The sequence below is a fragment of the Rousettus aegyptiacus genome, unplaced genomic scaffold (assembly GCF_014176215.1).
Source record: "Rousettus aegyptiacus isolate mRouAeg1 unplaced genomic scaffold, mRouAeg1.p scaffold_m13_p_11, whole genome shotgun sequence".
Lineage (NCBI taxonomy): Eukaryota > Metazoa > Chordata > Mammalia > Chiroptera > Pteropodidae > Rousettus > Rousettus aegyptiacus.
In genome coordinates, this window is record NW_023416286.1 from 44239056 (window position 1) to 44261919 (window position 22864).

Here is a 22864-nt window from a genome sequence, read left to right on the forward strand (position 1 = left end):
TTTGGCAAAAATCAGGTTAAAAATATGTTCCTTACATCTACTTTTAGATAAACTTGAAGTGGGCAACATTAAACTGAAAAATAGAATGAGGTACGGAGGTGAGCAAGCACTAAAATAAACGGTCCTGAAAGTATGTCTAGGAAAGAACTGCATGATATGAGAAATAGAGCTTTCTGAAAAAATAAGTAAATCGGAAGCTTTCTATAATATTGAGAGAATTATATTACTAAAGCAATTATGATCTTGAATTAGAAAAGCTTTGAATATGCATTAAGCCTTAAATCAGTCTCAAGCAGGAAGTGGGCTGTAAATGCTGGCAGTCCCCAAGGAAGGTCTAGGACCTGAGATCCATTTCAGGGGTCACTGAGAAAGATGAACAAGAAAGTCCCTCCTACAGAGGAAGATCAAAATCTATTTGGGGAACTTCCCCTACTTCCTGGAAAGAGAATCATCACAATGTCTGCCCTGCAGGATGCCAACTTTGGTATGGACCAGTGACTACTCTTTGTCTTCTTTTCTTCCTTCTTTTGAATGGGAAATGTCACCTCTACTATAAAGTGTAGGAGGAGGAAAGGTACCATTTCTCTTTTATTCATAGGTTACTGAACCAAAAGGGATCATATCCATATCAATGACCGAGTAGAATTTGAAGTTATCTCTTACAGAGGGGATGTGTGTGCTCTATGTGTTAAAGGAAGAATGAAGTGAATATCTGATGACTAAACTGTGTGGCAGAGATGATCCTAAGTGTTTGCTAAACCCATTTCATTTTACCCACACACTTAAACTGCATTTTCCAACTTCCTCTGCAGTTAGGTGGGACCATGTGATTGAATTCTAGCCAATGGAAAAATGTAGCCTGGCTCCTAACATCCACTGAATGATATCATATGCTCTCAGGAAACAAGAACTCATGCTGCAGGGCATAGTCTACACACTCTTAACCAATGAGTATTGAGCACACACACCATCTGACAACTGTTATTAGCCATTATGTGTATTGTCTGAAGTTGAATGTGTTCTTCACACTGAATTCTCTCTATGAACCATTTATTTTGTGTTCCAATTAACTATTTTGAGTAATAATAATTAATAAAAGGTAAGATGACTAGACTTGCTAAGATAATATATATACATATATATATATATATTTACAAATTTTATAGATGCTCAAGAGTCTTTAATGAAATGATCAAGAAACAGAGGTCTAAGACCAGCAGGCAATCAAAAATAGGTTGAAGTCCTCTAACATTATGGAGGGTAACAAGAATTGCTTTACCCTGGGAAAATGCACAAATAATTATATTAACAGCATCTGGGAGAAATTAAGCATGTCATGACTGCAAGAGATTCAAAGAGACTGAAACAGTAATTCCTAATGTACAGTGCAAAGAAGGCATTTTCACAGAAATCCTGCTATAAAGATCTTTTATTATCCTCCCTCAGTATTTGCATTTTTAGAAGCACATTGCCTGTAATACCCAGGATAGGTGTGAACCCAGGGAGCCCTGACAGTACGCAAGTCCAGTTAGTGTAGTACCTAGCAGGACTGATGGAAGCAGAAGCACAACACACTATTAACTCAGAACTTTGAGACATGGGCAAGTAATTGTCCAGCCTGCATGCTTACTCAGGCAGTCAGAAAAAAGAAAAAGAAAAGTTGGGAAGAAGGTGTGAGAGACTAAGGAATAGAAGGCATTAAAGTACCAGAAAGTCATGAGACTTTAATCAGCATATTTTAAGGACCTGAATTTCCACCTTGTCTCTACCCATAAAGTACTTATACTCCATCTATTAGACTTAAAGAGACCAGAAGAGTGCCCTTTGGCTAGTCCCCTGGATTAAAAAGAAAACTAGGGAAGGCCAAAGTTCTTTTGGAAAGTAACCAAAACAAGTAAAAGAAGGAAAATCTATTTCAGCATGCCTCTGTGGGCCCAGTGTGGCTGGTGCCACACTGAACAGAGAATAATACTGGATGCCCTGGTGGGCTAATGAAGTTCATTTACCAGGATTGACATTACTTCAAGATTCAGAGATATTTAAAGGATTTTTCATCTGTTTAGAGAATTTTCTTTCCTATAACTATAAAACCATCACTTACACCTTGAAGGCCAGCTCCCAGGTATAGATTGACTCCCAATGTATACCAGTGCCTCTTCTGGTGCACCCATCAGTGCTTCCATCAAGCCTGACCCACTGCTTTCCTCCTCCAGTCCCCATCCTCAGCCTCTTCATCAGCCTCTAAGTACCAATGAGCAACGATCATGGGCAAAGCTCTATGGTGGGTGCTGTGGGAATAAATTTAAAAACTCAGTGGATGACAGCTGCCTGCCCTCAGGAAGCTTATAATCTTGTTTGGAGGTGCCAGCACAACTAAGCCATTAATTTCACAAGGAACACTTAATTACACAAATGCACAGCAGCACAAGGGATATTAGGGTTCACAAGAAGGGGCAAGCAGTAGGGGTTGGCACATTCATGGCTGGCTTCATTGGGCCCGCCTAACAAGAGTTGTCTCCCTTTCCTTCTAGGTCTGCTCATTCACCGTCTTCCTTTAGCTTCACTCAAAAATAATAATAATCTCTTTATCCTTTCCATTTCATTTTTCATGGTCTTCCCTATATAAATCTAATTCTCCCTACATGCCCAAAAAAATCACTCCTTCACTCATGCAAGCAACTCTTTCCTTCTGCAGAAAATTAGTCTTTAGCCACTACAGCACACTGCTCAAGCGGTATTCAGGCACTCTCATTTGAAAGCTTGCTCTTCCCTTCTGTGTCTGTGTCTACGTGTTCTATTAATTCAGACTATCCAGTGAGCAGAGATAATATCTAATTATAGTTTCCACAAAAATATTAACATGTTATTAACACTTAGCAAGTAAGGAAAATAATAATGCCCTTATGTTTCCCTTTTTGTTTTCACTTCAGGACTTCATATGCAAAAAGAGATTTTAAAAGTATAGTGTGAAAGGGTTTGGTCCATTAGACATATATTAGGTTTTTCTGTCCTGCTATATAAAGGTCCAGCCTTCTAAATGGGGCGTGCAACTATTAAGCATTAAACTGTCTGCTGTTTTTCTCTCCTGCTTCAGAAATCTGGCATATTAGTCTCATGATACAAGTCACATCAAAAGCTGTTCTTGTCCCAGCAATGCACTTTGACTGCCACCAATGAACTGTCATTCAGAAATGCTCGATTATACTATTATGCTCCCAAATGCTTAAGAAACTCACAAGAATCCAAACTCTCCTTTTCTTTATGCCCTGACCCCACCCTACCTGTATGTGTTCCTGCTCGCCTCCCTTCCTTACACAAATCTTCCAGTCCAGCCAGCCAAGCCTCCTCAATGATCCTTGGAGATACCAAGACTTCTCATTCCAGCAACCCCTAAACTTAGCCCATCCACTGAAGCCTAGATAATTTATACAGTCCCTACAGATCTTTCTTGACCATAATAACTCTTGGTGATGACTCACTCTTTTGAATTTGGATTATGCAAATATCTAAAAAGTCAACAGCACAATGTAGCATATATCAGAATGTCGAATGGGCAGAAGAACTAACACTCTGTTTATATCAAATTAGATCAGCAGAGCAGGCAGCAGAATTCTACAGATTATGTTCTCAGTATCACACACATTTATACCACACTGAACTATCTGTGGCATTTCCTTTCAACAAATTTTATAAGCTTGGGGAAAGAGACTATTTCTCATGTAGCTTCAGATTTTCCTGCAATAATTATCACAAATAGTGCTGGCCACACAGAAAGTAGATAGTGGATGGTCACTGATTTGCTCTATAAGGAAGCTGGGAATATCATCTGGTTAAACCGAAGAGTAAAATTATACTAAAGCAATAAATCAGAGGTAGAGCTTTGAGAATAAGTGTGACAACATTTTCAATGAATTGAGCAGTATTTTGAACTCATAGAGACCCACTCTACGTGCAATTGCAGCATAAAAGGTGCAGGTGGAAGAAGGCGGGGAGATAAATAGAATCACAGTATCAGTTCTCAAATGGCCTTCAAGATTGTCTGATGGAAGCCATCCTCTTAGAGATGCAGAATTTCCCGGGGGAAGTCTCCTAACTGAAGCTGGAAGACCAGAGATTGTGTAAGGTAGCCTCAGTCCTGGCTGTCCCTTTGCACACACATGGCAGCTTTGCAGCAAGAACTCATGCCGTTTCTCACTGAAGGAAGTGCCCCACCTCTGCCTAGAGGAAGGGAGTGAAACATCTTTCAGAGTTTCCATCCATGCTTAATGGGAATGCATTTAATGCTGTTTTAATGATGTGTAACACTGTTAATTGCAGATCTATTGTAATTGCTTTTCTTTTCTCCATCTCATCTATGCTACATGCAACAAATACTAACACATCCTCTAAACAATTAAATTGTACCACAGCAAGAGTACAGTATGGTGATAAAAAGAAAGAAAGAAAGAAAGAAAGAAAGAAAGAAAGAAAGAAAGAAAGAAAGAAAGAAAGAAAGAAAGAAAGAAAGAAAGAAAACCTTGAGTTTAAATAACTAAACCTTTCATTGAGCAGCTAAAATTCTTTTCCTTGAAAAAACATTTTTGTTGTTTTCAATTTTCTGACATTACTTTTCTAGCTCAGGTAACAACAAAGCAGTGCTAGACATTGTCATCTGGACATTATTTTTGAAAACAAACACAAACTGAGTATCCATGATGTGCAGACACTGTTCCAGGAATTATAAAGGATTAAATAATTAAAACTGTGTTTCTGCCCTCAAGAATCTAGTGCAATGATTAAAAACGAACACAAACAGTCTAGTAAAGGGAGAACATGAAGGACTAATAGGAAGCTATAGAATTTCAAAGCAATTTCAGATTTTCTTTAACTGGGGAAATTGAATGAATAAAACCATATGTGTTTATAAAGCAATATCCATAGAAATCAGAAAGTTCTTAATTTCAAAAGATGGATATCTTTCATTTTAGATCATTCTTTTGAGTTCCCATTTACTTTTAACATTCAACTGTCTATTGACAAACGAATATGCTAACTTTTTGCATAGATTCTGATTTTTAAGTTTTCTCTGAAGAGCAAGTTTTATTTGCCTTCAATAAAATATTGCTACTACAGCATTAATAATGAAAAACAACATTATTTTGCATGTGTGGCAACTTCACAGTTCTAAAGTATTTTTACAAATGCTATTTCAATAGGTCTCATTTGGTTACCACAAAATCCTGAGGAGTATGCAGGGTCAGTTTATTGTGATTTGGGGTGTGTACATGTGCATGTTATCATTATTTTCATGTGCACAGAGGAATCTGAGCCTCAGAAGAGTTTGGTGAGTGACAATGACAACTGGCATTTGTCAAGCTCGTCAGACAAAAAGAAAATTGCTGGCTAAGCTCTCCAATCTAAAATTACTTACAAGTTATTACACTTGAAAACTCATGTTCCCACTGGTACGTGTTCTCTTGAAAAGCAAACATGCCCTGGACAGCCCTCGGCATCTGCAGCCCCCCAGCTTCCCTTTTCCTCCATTCATGGCACCTCGTTCCCTCCTCAGACACTAGCCAACCTCTCTTCTCTCATCCTTTCTTCCAGATACAGGATCAAAAAGCAGCCATCTGTTCTTCCATCCTAAAGACCCAACACTACTGAATTATGTCCTTTAAGAGTATTTGGGCTTTAAAACTTTGTTATAGCTCTGCAGGGGAAGTCTTTAAGCCCTACACATTTAGGGCAGTGGCCATCAGGTGGAAGGAATTTTGTACTGAATCGCGGATGCTGCCATGTTTCCCCACAGTGAGGAACAAAGGACCTCTGAGTTTAGCTTCAGGGTCACAGAAGAAAAGAGAAGTTGGCACTAATGCATCCTGCCCTGTGGCCCTGAAAGGAACTTCAGGGATGAGCAGTGAAAGATTTAACAAGCAGAGAAAGCACACTGAGTCTCAAGGAGCCGAGGTACAAGGAAAAAAACAGAATCTGGGAAGCAGCCCAAGGCCTGGGAACTAAGTCCCCAACCCTCACTCCCAATCCCACACAGCCACATTTCTCCAGGCCTGAGCTCAGACTATAACCTGCCCCAAGTCCAGAAGGGAGTACCCTCCAGTCCTACAAACATGACCCATGGTACTCCTTCTTCCATTTGAAACCACTGAGCGGGGAAAGCTGTCCTTACCTCGTAATGGGCCACGCGCTGGGATTCGGATATCAGTTGTGCACTGCACACCTTGCAGTAACTGTCTGTAAATAAATCCTGATCGATATCGGAGGACTTCATCAGGCTAAAGGAGAATCAACAGAAAAGAAAAATGAGGCCACTGCTTTGATGTTTATGCAAGTCATTAACTGTGTGAAAAAGCCAAGAGCACGGTAACAGATCCAGTGAAGGGAGCAGTGGGGGAGCTCTCCCTAAACCTTCGGTGTTACCACACTATTAGCCATAGTAGGTGTAGAGTTTATAATTTGCTTATGAATGCCCAGTAGAGTTTCTGGTACTGTAAAATAGAAACCCAGCTTTAGTTTTCTCTGTTTGACAAATTAGACTTATATCTAATGCACTATAAAGGATTTATAGAAGAAAATATTTTCACATATGATTTTATATTAACAAAATATTGTAAGCATTCAACATATCCAAAATAGGAAATGGGTTAAATTAATTTCGATACATCCACTCACTAGAATACTATGTGACCCTTAAATCTAAATTTAAATCAAATCCTTCTTTAAAAGAATATTTAGTGAAATAAGAAAAAGTTTACCATTATCAACAAAAGATTATAAATCGACACATGCAATATTATGCTGATTTATTTTAAAATATGTATGGATACATAGAAAATATTCCAGAAAGTTTTAACAAAATTTTAATAGCAGTTATCTTTGGGACATCGATGGGAATTACCTATGTAAAACCTATACAACAGCTATACTTAGAAAATTAAAAAATAAAATCTGACTAAACTATAACTTTCTTTGCTTGCTTACACCTTGTAAATTATTCCTGCTGACTCTTCTACATTTAGGGTTGTTGAAATTCATAAAAGCCACCTCTACCACTCCATACCACAATTGAATCCACAAAAGTAATTAAACATATTCTCAAATTCCAAACCCCAAATCAAAAAGCGGCCAAGGGTCTCAAGCTTGTGAAAGCGATCTGTCTCAAAGGTGTCTTATAGCAACCGAAGGGTAATGTTACCACCCTGGAAACACACACCAGCGCATCAGAACGTTTTCCTCCAGTCCACAAACTCTGCTTCACTTTACCTCCTGCCTGCCAGGCAAAAAGTAAGAACTGTGCTAGACAACGTGTGTAATGGAGAGGCGAGAGAGTTTCAGACAATAGGGGTGTGGTAGGCACCTTGGAGTTCCTCTTACTCCAAAGCCCTCATTTTACATGTGGGACCATCCAAAGCCACATTATTGATGATAGGCCTGGCCATAAACACTGCCTAACTTTCATGATGCCAATTTCCACACTGCAGACTCATCCCAGGTCCAGTGCTATCTGCCATGTTGTTGCTGGGTAAGTCATTAAGCCCTGTAGGTCTCAGTTTCTGACCTAGAAAAATTGAGAAACTAATACTTTCAATGACTCCTTAGGGAATTGTGGTGAATAGCAAAAGGAAAAATATAGAAGAAGGTACTAAATAAACTGAAGAACTCTCTTCACTTGAAAGGGATCATTATCACACTTTTAATGATATACTAATGTTGTGAGATGTTGGCTAAGTCTTAATTAATGCAACAAAATGACAGATTGTGGTCCATTTTGTGTGTTTTGAAACCATTTAAATAGTTGGACCAGATAAGTAAATTATCTGCTTGAAATAAAAGGATGTCTGCCTTAACAACTCCAAACTCACTTCCTACCTTGGCCTTGGCAGTGATGGCCCATTAGAACATTTGTATTAAGTAATTTAAAAGGATTCATAGTTCTGCTCCTAAGAGACAACAATACCTCTGTTTTTTTTTTTCAATGCCCCAAGTACCAGTAGTAATGCCCGATAGTAAGGACCACTTACTCTCACAGCTGAAGTGCACATGCTTTTCTGGAAGGACCATTCCTGGCAGATAGCCAAGTCGGCTTAGAGTCCCACACCTGAAGTACCTAGAGACTCATTACTTCACATGACAACCTGTTCCAGAGAGCCTGGCAAATCTAGTTGTTAGGTACTTCTTAAGTTGAATCAAAACCTGTCCCACTGTAGATTTCACTCATTGATTCTGTCTTCGGATATAACACGGGACAATTTTACTTGCCTTTTTCATGAGATATCCTCCCGTGAGTGTTTGAAGATAGCTCTCTTCTATCCCGCTCCTTGTCCTGCCTTATCATTTTGATCTGTCTATCTCTTTAAGGGCCATTTTCAAAGGGAGTGCCAAGGACAGAATGAAACACTACAGATATAGTCTAAATGTGGCATGGAATCACAAATCCATACGACCATCCAAAATATCCATTGTCCTTTATAATTTCTTTCTTTACAGCCTGGAATGTAAATGAAGAAGAAGTGTTTTTATGATGAAAAAATATAGTACATTTTGAAATGCCAAATGTGAAAAGAAAACTTATTAGGTATATTTTTGAAGCTAAGCTCCTATAAGTAGTTGTGTTTAAATATTATCGTGTTCCCTGCTATTTCTAATAAAGGAGTGCATGAAAATAGATTCATGGGTGACCTGGTTAATAGGAATCTACAAACTCACTGCATACTCCTTCCTCATTATACAACCAACTGCAGAAATCAAACACTGTGAAAGGATATTCAAGGTATGTGTCGGACCGAGTGGGGCCCGTAGGAGTCTCAATCTTGGTAAAGCAGCTGTGCAACAGAAATAGCTTTAAAGGCAGACTATAAAATTTGTATACTAAAAAAAAATTCAAAGGAAGAAGAGAATGTCATGGCTTTTTTTTCCCACTGATATATATGTGTGTGGATATATATATATATATATATATATATATATACACACCCATATTTGCATATAAGAATATTGATTTGAACAAGGCCATATGCAGTAAAATGACAATAAAGATCTCTGAAATTTACAAGGCCCAAATGGAATACTCGAATAAGTTAAATTCCAGTGGGAAGCAATTAGTGGACAAGTGTCAGCCTGGTTTGTGCATAAGGGCTTTTCTCCAAGAAAAGATAACTTTGTGTATAGGCCACTTTAAACAACTAGAAGGACCGATTTATGATTCAAAGAGTGGAATTCCCAAGTGGAGGATGGAGCTGCCATTTGACCCCTCCTCTGGCTTGTTTAGAATAGGATTGTCAGCCTCACTGAACTGAAAAAGTACAGGTGAGCTGGTAGGAAAAAGAAAGGCAAACCCAACTGCCTTTGTTTAGCCTTGTCCAAGGTTCTCACAGCAGCTGGACCAGTCAGGGCAGGGCCACTGACCACCTACTGACTAGTCAGTCCTACTGTCCCACCAGACGGAGTCAATGTTTGGTGACCTCCACCCTAGAAACATGCTGATTGTGCTGCACTCTGAGGCTTTGGGACATTGTGAGGAGAGAGATAAGAGTATGAGAAGGGAGGAGTTTGATTTCCTAGATCTGAAACTGATCTGAATGGAAGCTTCCTCAGAATGAAAGCTTCCCCGCTCTGGCACGTTCTAAAGCAAACACTGAAGATTTGAATAACTTCTCTATCACTCTTCCGTATTCATAGAGGATTAATTACTTATACTTTAGTTGTGAGTAAAGTTGGAGGCAGTATAGAACAGGAGCCTGATCAGATTCTCATTTGCTATGCCAGGTCTCTATATAGGACTCTACTTACAGGTGTAGCATAAGACTCCAAGGTATAGCTGGATATAATGAATAAAGGAACTATACAGGAGAAGAGCTTTTGTTTATTCAATTGTGTTTTTTTTTTTAGCATCTACAATGTGTGAGGCACAGGAATAACAGAAGGCACAACTCCTACTTTCCAAACCTCCATGAGCTATTGAGAAAAGATATACACACACAAACACCTAAGGTACAGGCAGCAAGTGTAATTTGGCTGGTAAAAAGTGCTACAGGATTTGAGAAGACAAGCAGGATTATAAGAAACTCTTCAAAGAGGTTCTATGAGAATTGGACATTTAAGGAAGGATAGGATTAGAATGGAAGGAAATAGGTTCCAGTTCAAAAACTAGTATTTTTTCCTGGCACAGAGAAAAATCATACCACCAATAGGCATGAGAAGATAAATACAAGGGGCATCAAGGAGCTAATTTAAGATTATGCAACATTAAGGGAGGAAAGAGAAAAATGCAAGGAAGATAAGGGTACACGAAGCTCAAGACCCAGATGGAAGGAGGAGTGACTGGGGGAAAAGAGACAAGTCCCAAAACTTTTCTCAAGATGTAAGGAATGGCCTTTTTAGGATCTTCAGATGCAGATACGAAGCCTTCCTTTCTGCTTCTTTCTGAGTCTCAAGAGCGGATTTCATGAACACAGGCTGAAAACCCAGAGAAACCTGAGGCTTCATGGCAAAGGATAATATTCATTCCATTTCATTTATGATAGTGTTAAAATAGCTTCTGATTCAAAGATCCCAGAACCCATGCAGGGCTCTTCAGAGAAAGAAGACATTTAGTTGAAATTCAAGTTGGTCCCTGGCCAACTAGGTTCTTGAGCAAGTTACAGATCCTCCCTGAGCCCTTGTTTCCTCATTTATGAAACAGAGGAAACATTCTCACAGGGCTTTTGTGAGGATTAGAGGCAATGTAGGAAAAAAAAAAAAAAAAAAAAAAAAAAAAAACACCTAAAAAAGACTGTGGCATGTGGCAGACACTCAAAAGCAGATATTACCATCATTATTATGAATATTATTAATTTTGTATTATTATTATTCTCGTTGTCAGGAGGGATGCCGTAAATATTTAAGCAAAGAAATAAATAGACCCACATTCGCACTAAGGGGGAAGATAACACAGTCGGCGTGCTAAAATCATGGCTTTTATTGCCATCATAGGCTTTCTTTTTTATATGAACAATATCCTCCACAAAAATGGCTGATTTCCACCGAAGGCTCCTACCAGCTGATACTCAAGCCTTACGCTTGTGAAGACCCCATGCTTCATGAATATTTAAAATCTATTTTTGTTGTCAGTAGGTGCTGATACTGGCAGATGGAACAGTTTGATGAGAACTCCAACCTACCTTCTCTCTCGCCCACTAGTGCTCTTCTCTCTGTGACCTGCTCCCGGGGGGCGGGGGGGAGCGGGACGGGGCACAAAGGAAAGCACACGTCATACACAGCCTGGAGGTATCTCAGCTCTCTGAACCCACAGCCACTCACCGTGGTCGCCTTGAGCTGGCCACAGCAGTCATGCTGTCCAGGGTGTCGTCTCCTTGGCCCCAGTCCCTTTTAGACAGAAGCCCTTGCATTGGTGAACCTGACCAGTGGGTGTCCTGTCATAGTGAAATAGGGCATCTCCACTATAAAGCTCATCTATATGATCTAAAAACCTACTTTCCACCCATTTTCTCCCCTCACTAGCCCTTTAAAAATAGGATTTAAGATCCATGGCAATTTCGACCAAAGAGCTGCTCTCACCATTAGGGGCAGATTTCTGAGTCTCCAAACTGCCACTCTGTATGACCTTATGAACTGGCCAGTATCAGGGATTGTGGCTCCTCTAAAGATGCTCTCAACAGCACTTGGCCTTCATGAAAGCTCAAGATGTAGAATTAATACAGATTTTACTTTAGTACTATAAATGTATTAAGCACCGCTCCAAAGCCTGGCTTAATAAGGGCCTAACCACCTGATTCCCTCGCGGAGACAGGAGACAGGAGACGTCACCAGCCTCATTTTTTAGATGAGAAACTAAGGCTCAGGAGTTGAGTACCAGCTCAAGAGTCACACAGCTTCTATGTGGCAGTCAAGAGTCCAAGCCTGCACCCCGGTCTGCCTCCCTGTGGTGGTATTCAGCACAACCAGCCCTTCAGTCTGTTCCCCTGTCTGGTGAATGCTATAAAAAATACTTAAAATGAAAGTAGAGGGCAGACATCCTGCCCAGAATTAAATGCCGTAGCCCAGAGAGCCCCTGCTGTCCCGGCGGAGCCTCGACGGCTGTTACTGGCCTCAGGGCCCAGACTCTCTTCTCCGCATTTACCTGAACCAAGCCGGGTGCACCGTCGCCTTCCCACGCATTCCAGACCCGCTTCCGCCTGCACAGCCACAACATCTGTGCCTCGGCGACCAGACTCGTCCTCAGATTAGGCACCTACTTCTGCCCTCCCCCATGGCCTGACACCCTCAAACACCACCGTGCCCTTCTGTCCAGTCTTGCTGGCGCCCCTTCATCCAGTTCGAGACCCTTCGCTCTAGGCCCACCCTCGCTCCCCCAAGGCCACTACCCTCAGCAGCTCTGGTCCTCTGCGTCCCAGTGCCCCATGTAGAGAGGCTGCACTTCTATCACCTTCCATTTTGACAAGCTGAATGGTAGACTAAAAATGCCACCAGTTAAAAAGAATCACCCCCTGGTTATGAACATGAAACAGACATGAGGCATGTGACTGTTGTTTAAATTCAGCCACATTTTGAAAGTATTAATATCCCAAAGGCTACTGAAATTGCTTCTGCTTTGGTTTGTCAATACTAGAGGGGATGAAACTCTGCTCAGAAAGGGAAAGATTAGAACCACGGCTGTCCCATTATCACACAAAACAAATAAGCTTTGGTCTGCTCCTCTGATCCTTTTGGGTTTTTATTCCACTTGCAAAAGGGCCCCTGAACGAGAATTCACCTTCTGACCTTTGCTCCATTCCCCTTTCAGGCTCTGCCACTGTCCTACTGGGACACGTTAAAGCGTCTTGTCCTCTGGCCTCCCCAGGAACAAAAAAGAAAGCTTTGAGAGACAAGCCTGTGCTTCAGCACACATCTCCACAGTGACTACCTCCCGCTCTCACTCAGGCCCAGGAGCCCCAGAGGATGGGCTAGAAGCAGGGACTGTCCTATCCCCACCACATCTCCCTCTACTTGGAGGTGGATGATGCAGGGCTGGTTGCCGTGGCAGCAGACCAAGCAGCCTTAGAGAAAAAAAAAAAAAAAAAAAAAAAAAAAAAAAAACATGAAAAGTACTCCAGAAATGAAAGTGTATTCGTCTTCCATGAAATCGTGCCAGGGAGAGAAAGGGGGCAGGGAACAGCCCAGAGCAGCACAGATGAAGCAGATGCCTGAACCCAGCTTTCAGGGCCTGCAGACCTCAGCGCACACTGTCCTTTGAATCACCATACACCCCATAGATGGCCAGAAAGGGAAACCTGCAACGCCCTGTGAAGTGCCTGAATCAGGGTGAAGGTCAAATATATGACCAGCCTGAAGAATCTTTTTGATTCTGTTTCTCAGGATGGAGCCTGTTCTGATCCGATGTTGCCTTCCCCACATTGCTCAGTTAGGAGAATTTGGCAGTCCAGGCCCCTCGCCACACATCATCCCCATGCAGGTGTGAGATCTGCTTTCCAGCCTGATCTTTGTTGAGAGAGAGAGAGAGAGAGAGAGAGAGAGAAGGAGAGAGAGGCGGCTCCTCACGCAGCTCCCTTCTCTTGCTTGGCATTGCCAGGAGCTGCATAGCTGACTCACACCACTTGAATAATTGCCTTTTAATGGCACCGTTTTCTTCACGTGTAAAACCAAGCTCTGTGATTCCTGATTTAGAGGCATCTGCCACTGCTGGGCATACATGCCTCACCCGCAACCCCGGGCCATGAAACCATATCTGTCAGTCTCATTCACATATGGCACAAGCTTGCCTGATGACATCCAGGAAGGAGGACAGCAAACACACTCCCAGCTCGGGCCAACCATTGTGGGCACACACATGTACCTAGGCCACCTCTGAAGAGGTATTTGTGCCTGGTTCCTTGACACTTCTCTCCTCTCTGGCCCTTTGTCCTTTGTCTGAATGTATAAGTCGGAATTTTAGACTCTAGGGGGCATGAATGGATCCCAAGGCTTCAGAACATTCCAACCTCTCATATTTTTTATGGAATTCACCAAATGGCCTCTGCCCAAGTCTAGGACACTGTACAACCACACTAGGATCCCCCGTTCTTCATTAAATGGATTTTTACTGAGCATTTACTATGTGCATGGTGCTGATCTCATGGAGAAAGTTCACATATTAGGATCCAGCATATACCATTCTACAAAAACATGGACAGGATTCCTGTCTCTGTCTACACATACATAAAATATTCACACCAGCTGATAGATAATGGCTCTGGCTCTCCCACATGTCATTCTAGAATCTCTACTTCCCCCATGGACCAATGATCCTTGCTAAGATTTTAATGTAGAGAGTGGGATATGCACAGAGACAGATGGAGCCAGCAGGTATTCCAAAAGATGAAAGCCATTCTGTCTGGTTTCCAAAAACCCCTTTCGGAGGACACTATGAGGAGAGCCCTGACAATAAAGCAGCAAGCTCAAATGCACCCGGCTGACTGACAGTTCTGGGCAGCATGATGGAGTGCTCTTATTAGGGAAAATACTGTCTGCATTTGCAGGATATTAATAGGTAAACTCCGGCCCCTTCACCAGTCGCAGTGGGTCAGAAGCATTTTCTCTCTCTTTCTGCACTTCGAAGGGGAGACATGGGTGGTGGTTGGAGAGCTTGGATTTTCCATTGCTTTATCACTTCAAGTCAGAGCAAAAGCAGAGCACCCATCACAGGAGGAAAGCCAGGGGCAGAGAAAAACAAAAGAGATCACTAGCTCATGAAGAGAAGGGGGGGGAGGGATGGAGGAAATAGGGGGAGTAGAACATACTTCTTATGTTTTATGTCGCTCATTCCATCAAACTAAAGGGCTGTGCACTGAGGTGGAAAAGCCACTCACATTTTAAAGAATAGTCTCCTGCCCTCCCCCACCACTCAAAGGAGGAACGCCAGAGTGGATTCCCCATTTTCCAGTGTGTTAGCTACCTGAGCCTACTCGAGATAGGTGGATTTTCTTAAAACACTGAAAGACAAGACCTTTCCTATTAACAGTGGATACAAGCCTTTGAATACACAGCTTGTAAATAAGTATTCCATTACTGTACCTTGTTTACATGATTTATCTTCACAAGACTGCCCCTACAGAACCAGACAGATTGAGGGCAGATTTAAATGCGGCTATCACATCCAGAGCTTGGAGGCACAGTTCTGCACCTGCACCCAGCTGCAGAGGAGGACACAGGAGATAGGCCGAGCTGCTGCAGGGGAAACTATTCCTTTTATTTTAATCCATACTCCAAGGCTGCTGCATGGGCTGTCAGTCAGTCAGCAGACATGTTCGGCTCCATTCCCCACTACAGCACACTAACTGGACTTGGCTTCTCTGAGGAATCCTGTTGGGTCTTGATTTGTCCAATGCTTTTCCAAAAAAAAAAACTCAGCAAAATTGTAGAGTATATGTATAAGTATCCGGAGTAGCCAAGATGAGAAGACACAGGAATTAAAATGCTGCAAAGTTGGGGGCTGCCCGTCCACAAACTGATAAAAGCCTGTGTACAGGTCTGCTCCTTCCATGAAATCTTTCAGTCACAACCTCTCCTGATCTGAGAGTAGGTCTGAGATCTGGGGCTGCCTCCTGCTTTGGGATGCAGCAAAAATTAGTAAAAATAATGATCGCTTACGGAATTCAGCTACCAGGGGAGGCTAAGCATGTAAAGGTATTGTAGTCTGCTCATCAATAATAAAAGGATTACTAAAAATTAAAATATCTGACTATATCGAGTGTTGATGAAGGTGTGTGGATATACAGGGTCTTTTATACAGTTTTGACAGGAGGATAAGTTGAAAGCATTATCTCATTAAGCTAAACAATTCAATAACTGCCCTCGTGGTTTACAGGAAAAAAAACACCTTTGTTCATATACAATACCGGACATGTAAAGGATAATGAGAGCAGCATTGTTCAAATAGCCAAACCTGCAATTAGCCCAAATGTGCATCTACACGAGGGTGGATGAATAAACTGAGGTATAGTCACAGCATGAATGAAGCATGGCAACACAGTAAAATATGGATAAATCATAGCAATCTATATTTACATGAAAAAGTAAGTCAAAGAACATATATACGAGCTCTTTTTTGTAAAGTCAAAAACAACTAAAATAAAAATAGATACATCATGGGGTTAAATGAAGATAATATACAACTCTAAAATTGTCTGGCAAAAAAAATATATATATATGAGGACAGGATTTAGAATGATGATTTTTTCAGAAGAGCAGTATGAGAGAATCACATGACGAGGTACAAATTTTGCCAGATCTTAACTTTGATTTGGAAGGTATTATAGGGGTGCTCATTCTGTTATTACAGATGGTAAATGCGAGAAAGAGATGGAGAGAGAGAGAGAGAGAGAGAGAGAGAGAGAGAGAGAGAGAGAGAGATAACAATGAGAGATGATTTTCTAAAAACAAATCCTCCACACTCTGTAATGGAGACATAGTTAATTTCCCCTCCTTTCCTCAGCCATAAAAGATTAAGCTGAATTTCTCACACTCTCTTGCAGTTAATGTGTCCTATAACTTAATTCTGGCCAATGGAATATGGGCAAAAGTAACATGCACACTCCTAGGCCTGACCATTAAAAGCCTACTGCCTGATCTTCTATTTGTTTTCCCTTCTGCAGGTTGGATATTGATGCCCTGGTCAACCTTGGAAGCCATATGTCAAAGAAGGCAGGGTTTCTGAAAGCCTACACGGAATAGAGCTTCATGTCTCCAACCCCTGGTGCCCACTGGACTTCATGTGATTGAGAAATGAACATCTAATGCACTAAGCCATGATTCTAGGGTTTATCTAACGTTACCTTAACCAACTCAACCCAAATATTAGCAGCTTGACATGGCTCGGAAACAGAAGTGTACTTTTCACCTACAGCTCTTACATGCTTTACGAAGGAGTTGGAAAAAGCCAGCGATACCCAAGGGTTTTACACTTGGGAGACAAGACTTTAACCTCATCTTCTTGCTCGGAGCTCTGGGTAATGGCATTAAACACCCCAGACCTCACTAAGAATATTCATTCGGGGAAGTACTGATCTACTTCTCATTCGAACAGAATGTGGGGTTTTTATGAGTCTAAAATCAAAGAATGTAGGGAAAAGAATATCGTCACTTTAGGATAAGGCCTGCATACTGGTGCATTCATTGACTATGAGACTCTTTTTTAGGTATTTTAATTGAAAGTCCTCTTCCAAACACCACTGGCACCTTCTAGGAAGGCTACTCTATTTCTCTCCAGGTTTGAGCATATCCATCCTACTCACCTGCCATTGTGGTGGTGCTAGCGTCTTGTGAAATCTGCTTTGCCATTTGTGAGGGGGCAGACAGTCATGACCACTGGGTGATGTCTTTCTAGGCCACTCGTCATTCTCCCCTCAGTTGTGCTCTAGCTGTACCCTTGTCTCAAGCCCGGCAGTGAATTGTCAGCTCCTCAGTCCATCCCGCCCATCTACTAAAACCAGACTGACCTTAAATCAATGCCACCACCCCTGCCTCCCTCAAAGCTTCCTTCCACATTTGCTGGAACAAAGGAGCTGCTTGGTGAAAAAGCAGATCAGGGCCGTGGAAGGGCTGGCAAGGAAATGGGACACGAACACTTCAGCTGGCAGTGGGAAAGAGGATGAAAGCTGAGACAGAACAAAAGTAAAGGGGTATGAATTTGAGCAACCCGGAACCGAGTGGATTTGAGAGAGAAGGAGACCCCACCCCACGATGGAGTCAGGAATAAGGAAATCACAACATTAGAAATGACCTTAGGTATCATCTAACTGAATCTTTCACATTCACGGAGAACACAGAAAAGGCACCCAGCAAGATCACAGGACTTACCCGTACTCACCCTGTAAATAAAGGGCAAAATGAGAATACCAAACTCCTGCAATAACATTCCTTCCCAATGCCTCACTGTAGTCCAGAATATTTACTTCCTGCCTTTTGAAAATCACTTTAGGCAGGGAGGAACCAAAGGCACCCTTTTAAACTTTGAGAAAACCCGACACTCGTGACTTTGACTGGTGGGAGCCAATGATGCAACAAAGACCATTTTCCCAGGTCAGGTCCCTGGAGGGCCATAAGAGGGGCCGAGAGCAGAAGAAGGAGCTGGCATCTGGATTAGGGTATGCCTTGTCTCTTCTGCCACATCCTCATACTTTATAGGTGATGATAAAGCCTAGAGACCTGTGCCATGTAAAGATTTTAGGGTCAGAGCGGGAAATAATTTAAGTACTAATTCCATCTAAAACTGGCACTAGAAAAGCAATTCCTATCGCAAGCAGCAATTCCTGTTTCTCACCACCCCAAAATAATAGGCTGTCTTCCAAAGTTGATGGGCTGTGACTTTCTTAGTGACTGAATGGTCTGGACTCACATTAAGATAAATATTCTTGTGGTGAACAGGAAAATGTTCAGGCCAGGTGCCCTGCCAAGGAAGAAAGATGCCCTTTCTTGCCCCAACTGCTAGGAGTGGAGTTGGCTTTCAGGCATCAGCTGTCTGCCTCTTCAAAAATGCCCTTAGCTGAGAGAGCCACCTCACTCAAGGTCACACTCCTACCCAAAGGGGCCTACTCCCAGTGACCAATGAGTGCAAAGGTGAAAAAGCCCCGCCTCTGCAACCCAACATGGGACAAATCCTGACAGGCCGTTTCAGCCCCAGAACTCCCCGTGGGGCTGGTCGAGGTTGTTGCACCTGCACCACAGCCCGACTTCGCAATCCTACTTCTGTTCCTCCCTGTCAAGGGTGCCCATCACAGGAGCCATTCTAGTCAACATCCTGAGTACCAAACTCTGCAGAGTCTGTCCCCTGGCAAACCCTGTCTGTGACATCTCTTCTCACCTGCCTCTGCATGAAGCAGACCTCACACGGTAGCCCCAACTATGGACCTCACCTCCTCAGAAATTCCAAGACTGGATCAGTTCCCAGAGCTCTAAAACCCCTCCAGGAATCCCTAAACTTAATTTCAGAGTAACATTTGTGTAGTACTAGGCAGAGAACTGTTTCTGATAATGCTGTATCCTGAGATGCGCTCAGTACTATCTAATAATATGCAAGAAAGAGAGATATGCTAGTGTTGAATCCCATTTCCCATTCTTTCAATCTGTGGTCCCAATGTGGTTACAGTTATGATCATATCATCTGACTTGAACTGATGATTCTAAGTTTCATAATGTCAAATAAGTCATATTTCTGTAGCACTTCCTACCCATTGCTAAAAATATTGTTTCTTCCCACACAGTTATTCCTAATGAGATATTTCAAGCCACCTGGCACCCGGGGGAGTTCCTTGACTAATCTGCTATGGAGTCCCACGAAATATAAACTGTACACAACAGAACCCCAGTGGATGCTGGTGTCAGCGGGCAAGAAGAGCAGCAACATCACAGGTTATTTTGTTCTACAATAAGATGTTTATGGGAGATGTCATTAGACCCACAGCCAATGTGATGAAGGTAAAATGTAGTACATATAATATGTTTTTGCAGTGAACACATCAAAACAGGAGCTGGCCCCAGTTACTGACTGGCTTTCCTCCAGGACCTTAGCTGCTCTTACAGTTTATGATGAGAACTGATTTGAAACCTGGACAACTGCTTACTCCCACTGAAATGTAAATGCATCTGGGGACCAGGCAAGGCCTCCTATCTGGCTGCATTGCCAACAAATTCCAGCCATTCTAAAGGCTTGCTCACCATTGCTGACAATGTGCCCTTCTTACTCTTCCCTTGCTGTCTTGCTAAATGCTAGTCTGTTTTTACTCCTCTTCATTACTCCACTAATCCATGTCTTAGGCATCAACTCCTGAACATTCCCCCTCCTCCTCTCACCCAAGCTGGGTTAGGGGACCCTTTCTAGGTTCTCCTAGCTTCCTGTGCACACCAAAATATAACAGATGAAATACACTCTTGCAATGCTGTTTCCCCCGTGGGCTGGGATCCTAAAGAGGGGGAACTCTCTCTTCTCTGTATTCAGTACTGGGCACCATTCTAAGCATGTCAGCTAGTGTTGCAATAGCAAAAATAAAATGCACTTTCTGCTTCTATCCTTTAAGTCTTATCCTTAAGATTATTTAGGAGAGCCCGGAGGGTAGTTTCAAAGGAAAAAACTCCAAGAGCACCTCCAGGACACCTCTGGACTGTCCTAGCAAGGCCTTCTTCAGGGAGAGGCAGGCGGCACGCACCCACTTGTGCAGACATTTCAGTGTCTTGGAGCCCATGGAGGGACTTCACTCTCTAATTAGAAAATGAAACCTTTGTCATTCAGGAAAGGTCTGGAAGGAGAGGTCAGTATAAAGTCTTCTCTCTGCCACCAGCAGCCCCAACTTCACATTGGGCCTTAGCTAGATCAGGGGGTAACACTAAGAGAAATAAACAAATGTGCTTTCGGGTGGCAGCAGCATCCCAGGGGGACCAAGTGAGTTCTTCACCTCTTCCTCTTCCCACCAAGTGCACCTTCATCCTGAGCTGTCCCATCCCACAGCCCTGCCTCATCCACTAGTCAGACCACATCTGTGGGACGTCTGGGAAAATGCTACTAGATAACCATCTTTATAGTCAACATTTATCAACTGTTATGGGTTGAACCGAGTCTCTCAAAAAAGGGGTGTTGAAGTCCTAACTCCCAGGACTTGCGAATGCAACCTCATTTGAAAATAGGATCTTTGCAGATATAATGAAGTTAAGATGAGGTCATTCTGGATTAGGGTGGGTCCTAATCCAATAATTAGTGTCCTTATAAGAAGAGGGAAACTTAAACACAACTTGGGGAGGCCATACGAAAACAGAAGCAGAAACTGGAGTGATGCATCAAGCCGAGGAACGCCAAGAACTGCCATTAGCTACCAGAAGCTAGAAGAAACAGGGAAGGGTCCTCGCCTACAGCTTTCAGAGAGAGTATGGTCCTACTGAACCTCGATTTCTCAGCAACTAATATACTGCCACGCTCAGTAGTTCCACATAATGATTTTATACAAACCTCACAACGACCCTGGGAGGTATTTATTGGGGCGCAGAAAGCCCATGTGACATGGCCAAGGGAAGGTCAGTATTAGGTGCACATAACTAGTGTAAACAGAGCAGAGACTTAAATCCATGTCTCAGGGACTCCAAATGCATGTCTCCTGACTCCAAATCCAGCCATCTCTCCATAGATTTTTAATCAAATTTTTATTTCAGCAACGGATTTAAGGGCCTTCTAGTCATTATTAAGCATTCCAGTTATCTTCCTTTCTTCCCACTTGCCAAAAGGAGAAATGATTTGCGGCTCTGACAGAATTCCAGATCTCATGGACAGGAAGGCAAAGCTACTTGCAGCCGCCACCTGCCCAGTTTTGTCACAGATCCTGCCTGGGTTGCTGCACTCGATTTGAGGGGTCAGGAGAAAGCAGTAATTTAAAAGCTGCCTTCACCTGCCAGTGTCATAAAGGGAGTCCGTACGCAATTAGGCACTTCTAATCACTTAATCCACTTTAAATCTCTGCAAGGGAAAGGTAATAATTATGGAGCTTCAATCTGGCTGGTCCTTGGCTGATTTTCAATCAACCAGAATCCAGCAGAATATTATAAAGTACATTTTTAAAGAGTCCTCCCAAGCTTCTGCAGTCCTGAAATTTAGGCCCTGTGAGAGCCTTTGAGTTTCTTTCTACCCTTTCCATCTGTAGGAAGCCGAAATGTCTCAAAATCCCCCACTGCTAGGACCTTGATTATAAATTGGAACCAGACCCTTCATTTTGTGATATTCATGTGGGTGATCTCTCCAGTCACCTCTCAGCTCCACAGTCCCCTGACAAAGACCCCAACTATATAATTCACCAGGTGCTGCTGGATCAAAGACCCAGTGTGATCCCAGGGGCTCCTATGTCCAGCTCACTGAAAGGTGGCATGTACATGTTGAAAAAGATAGTAGAACTAGGAGGGAGCTGAGAAACAGAAGAATGCCGTCCCTGTTTTTCCAGGGAGCAGAAGGCTTCCCGAGGGCATGACACTCCCTCAACCTGCTGGACTAAAATCTCTCCTCTGATCTTCCCAAAGCAGCAGCAAGTTCTAAATATTTCAGGCTTTTATCTCCAGATCCTTAGCACTTTTCCAGTCTTCAACACCCACAATGGTAATTTCACAGACACGCATTATTTATTCAACAGCCGCCAGCTCTATATACTCAAGTGTCATACCCGAGACTGATCTTTGTCTTCTTTCTGGGGAATTTGTGCCTGCAACTCACCAACACATCCTGGTGATACGAGAGGCTCAAACAGAGCACCCAAAGAACTATCAGTGAAATAAAAATAGGTTGAATGGATTTGCTGCCAACTTTGATTTTTGGCTGGTTAGGCAATTTGGGACATGACTGGAAAATTAATCCAGCAGGACAATGCTGGATCCCACATAGCATGATCACGTTTTAAACTCGCTTGTGGTGGTAAAAGTATCTTTATCTCACATGTGACAGAGCAGAAACTGAGGCCTAGAGAAAGTAAGTGACTTGCCTTGTGTCACATGGTCCGCGGCATGGTCAGGGTAAGAACTCAGGCACCCACGACATTGCTGTAGGTAGAAATAATGAGTCCTTCCAGGAGGAAGATCCGCGGGGTGACCTCAGCACTGTAGACTGCGTGTCAATGGGACAAACACAAAGGTACTGAATGCCTGTGCACTGAGAAAAGAGCTATTTTACATTCAATCCCATTTAACATGATTGTAGGTGCTACATGAGGCTCTGAGTTGTCTATCAATCACCAATAAATATCGTATCTGCAGGCTTTAGAGCCTCTCCTTTCAATTAGTTCCATTTCCCCCATTTCCCTATCATTTGAATCTTCTGCTAAAAGAAACGTGTGGATGCTCTGGACCTGTTCTCAGATCAATATGGCCAAAT

At 42.5% G+C, this 22864-nt stretch overlaps 1 protein-coding gene across 5 annotated transcripts in view; it reads right to left on the reverse strand.

Moving 5' to 3' along the window:
- Positions 1-22864, reverse strand: part of ZMAT4 (zinc finger matrin-type 4) — a 413400-nt gene that overhangs the window by 345329 nt on the left and 45207 nt on the right. For all 5 annotated transcript variants that reach the window (XM_016127422.2, XM_016127417.2, XM_016127418.2 and 2 more), the window contains one exon: positions 6164-6269. In XM_016127422.2, the coding sequence (XP_015982908.1) occupies positions 6164-6265 (102 nt within the window). In that variant the 5' untranslated portion in view covers positions 6266-6269. The remainder of the gene's footprint in view (positions 1-6163; positions 6270-22864) is intronic.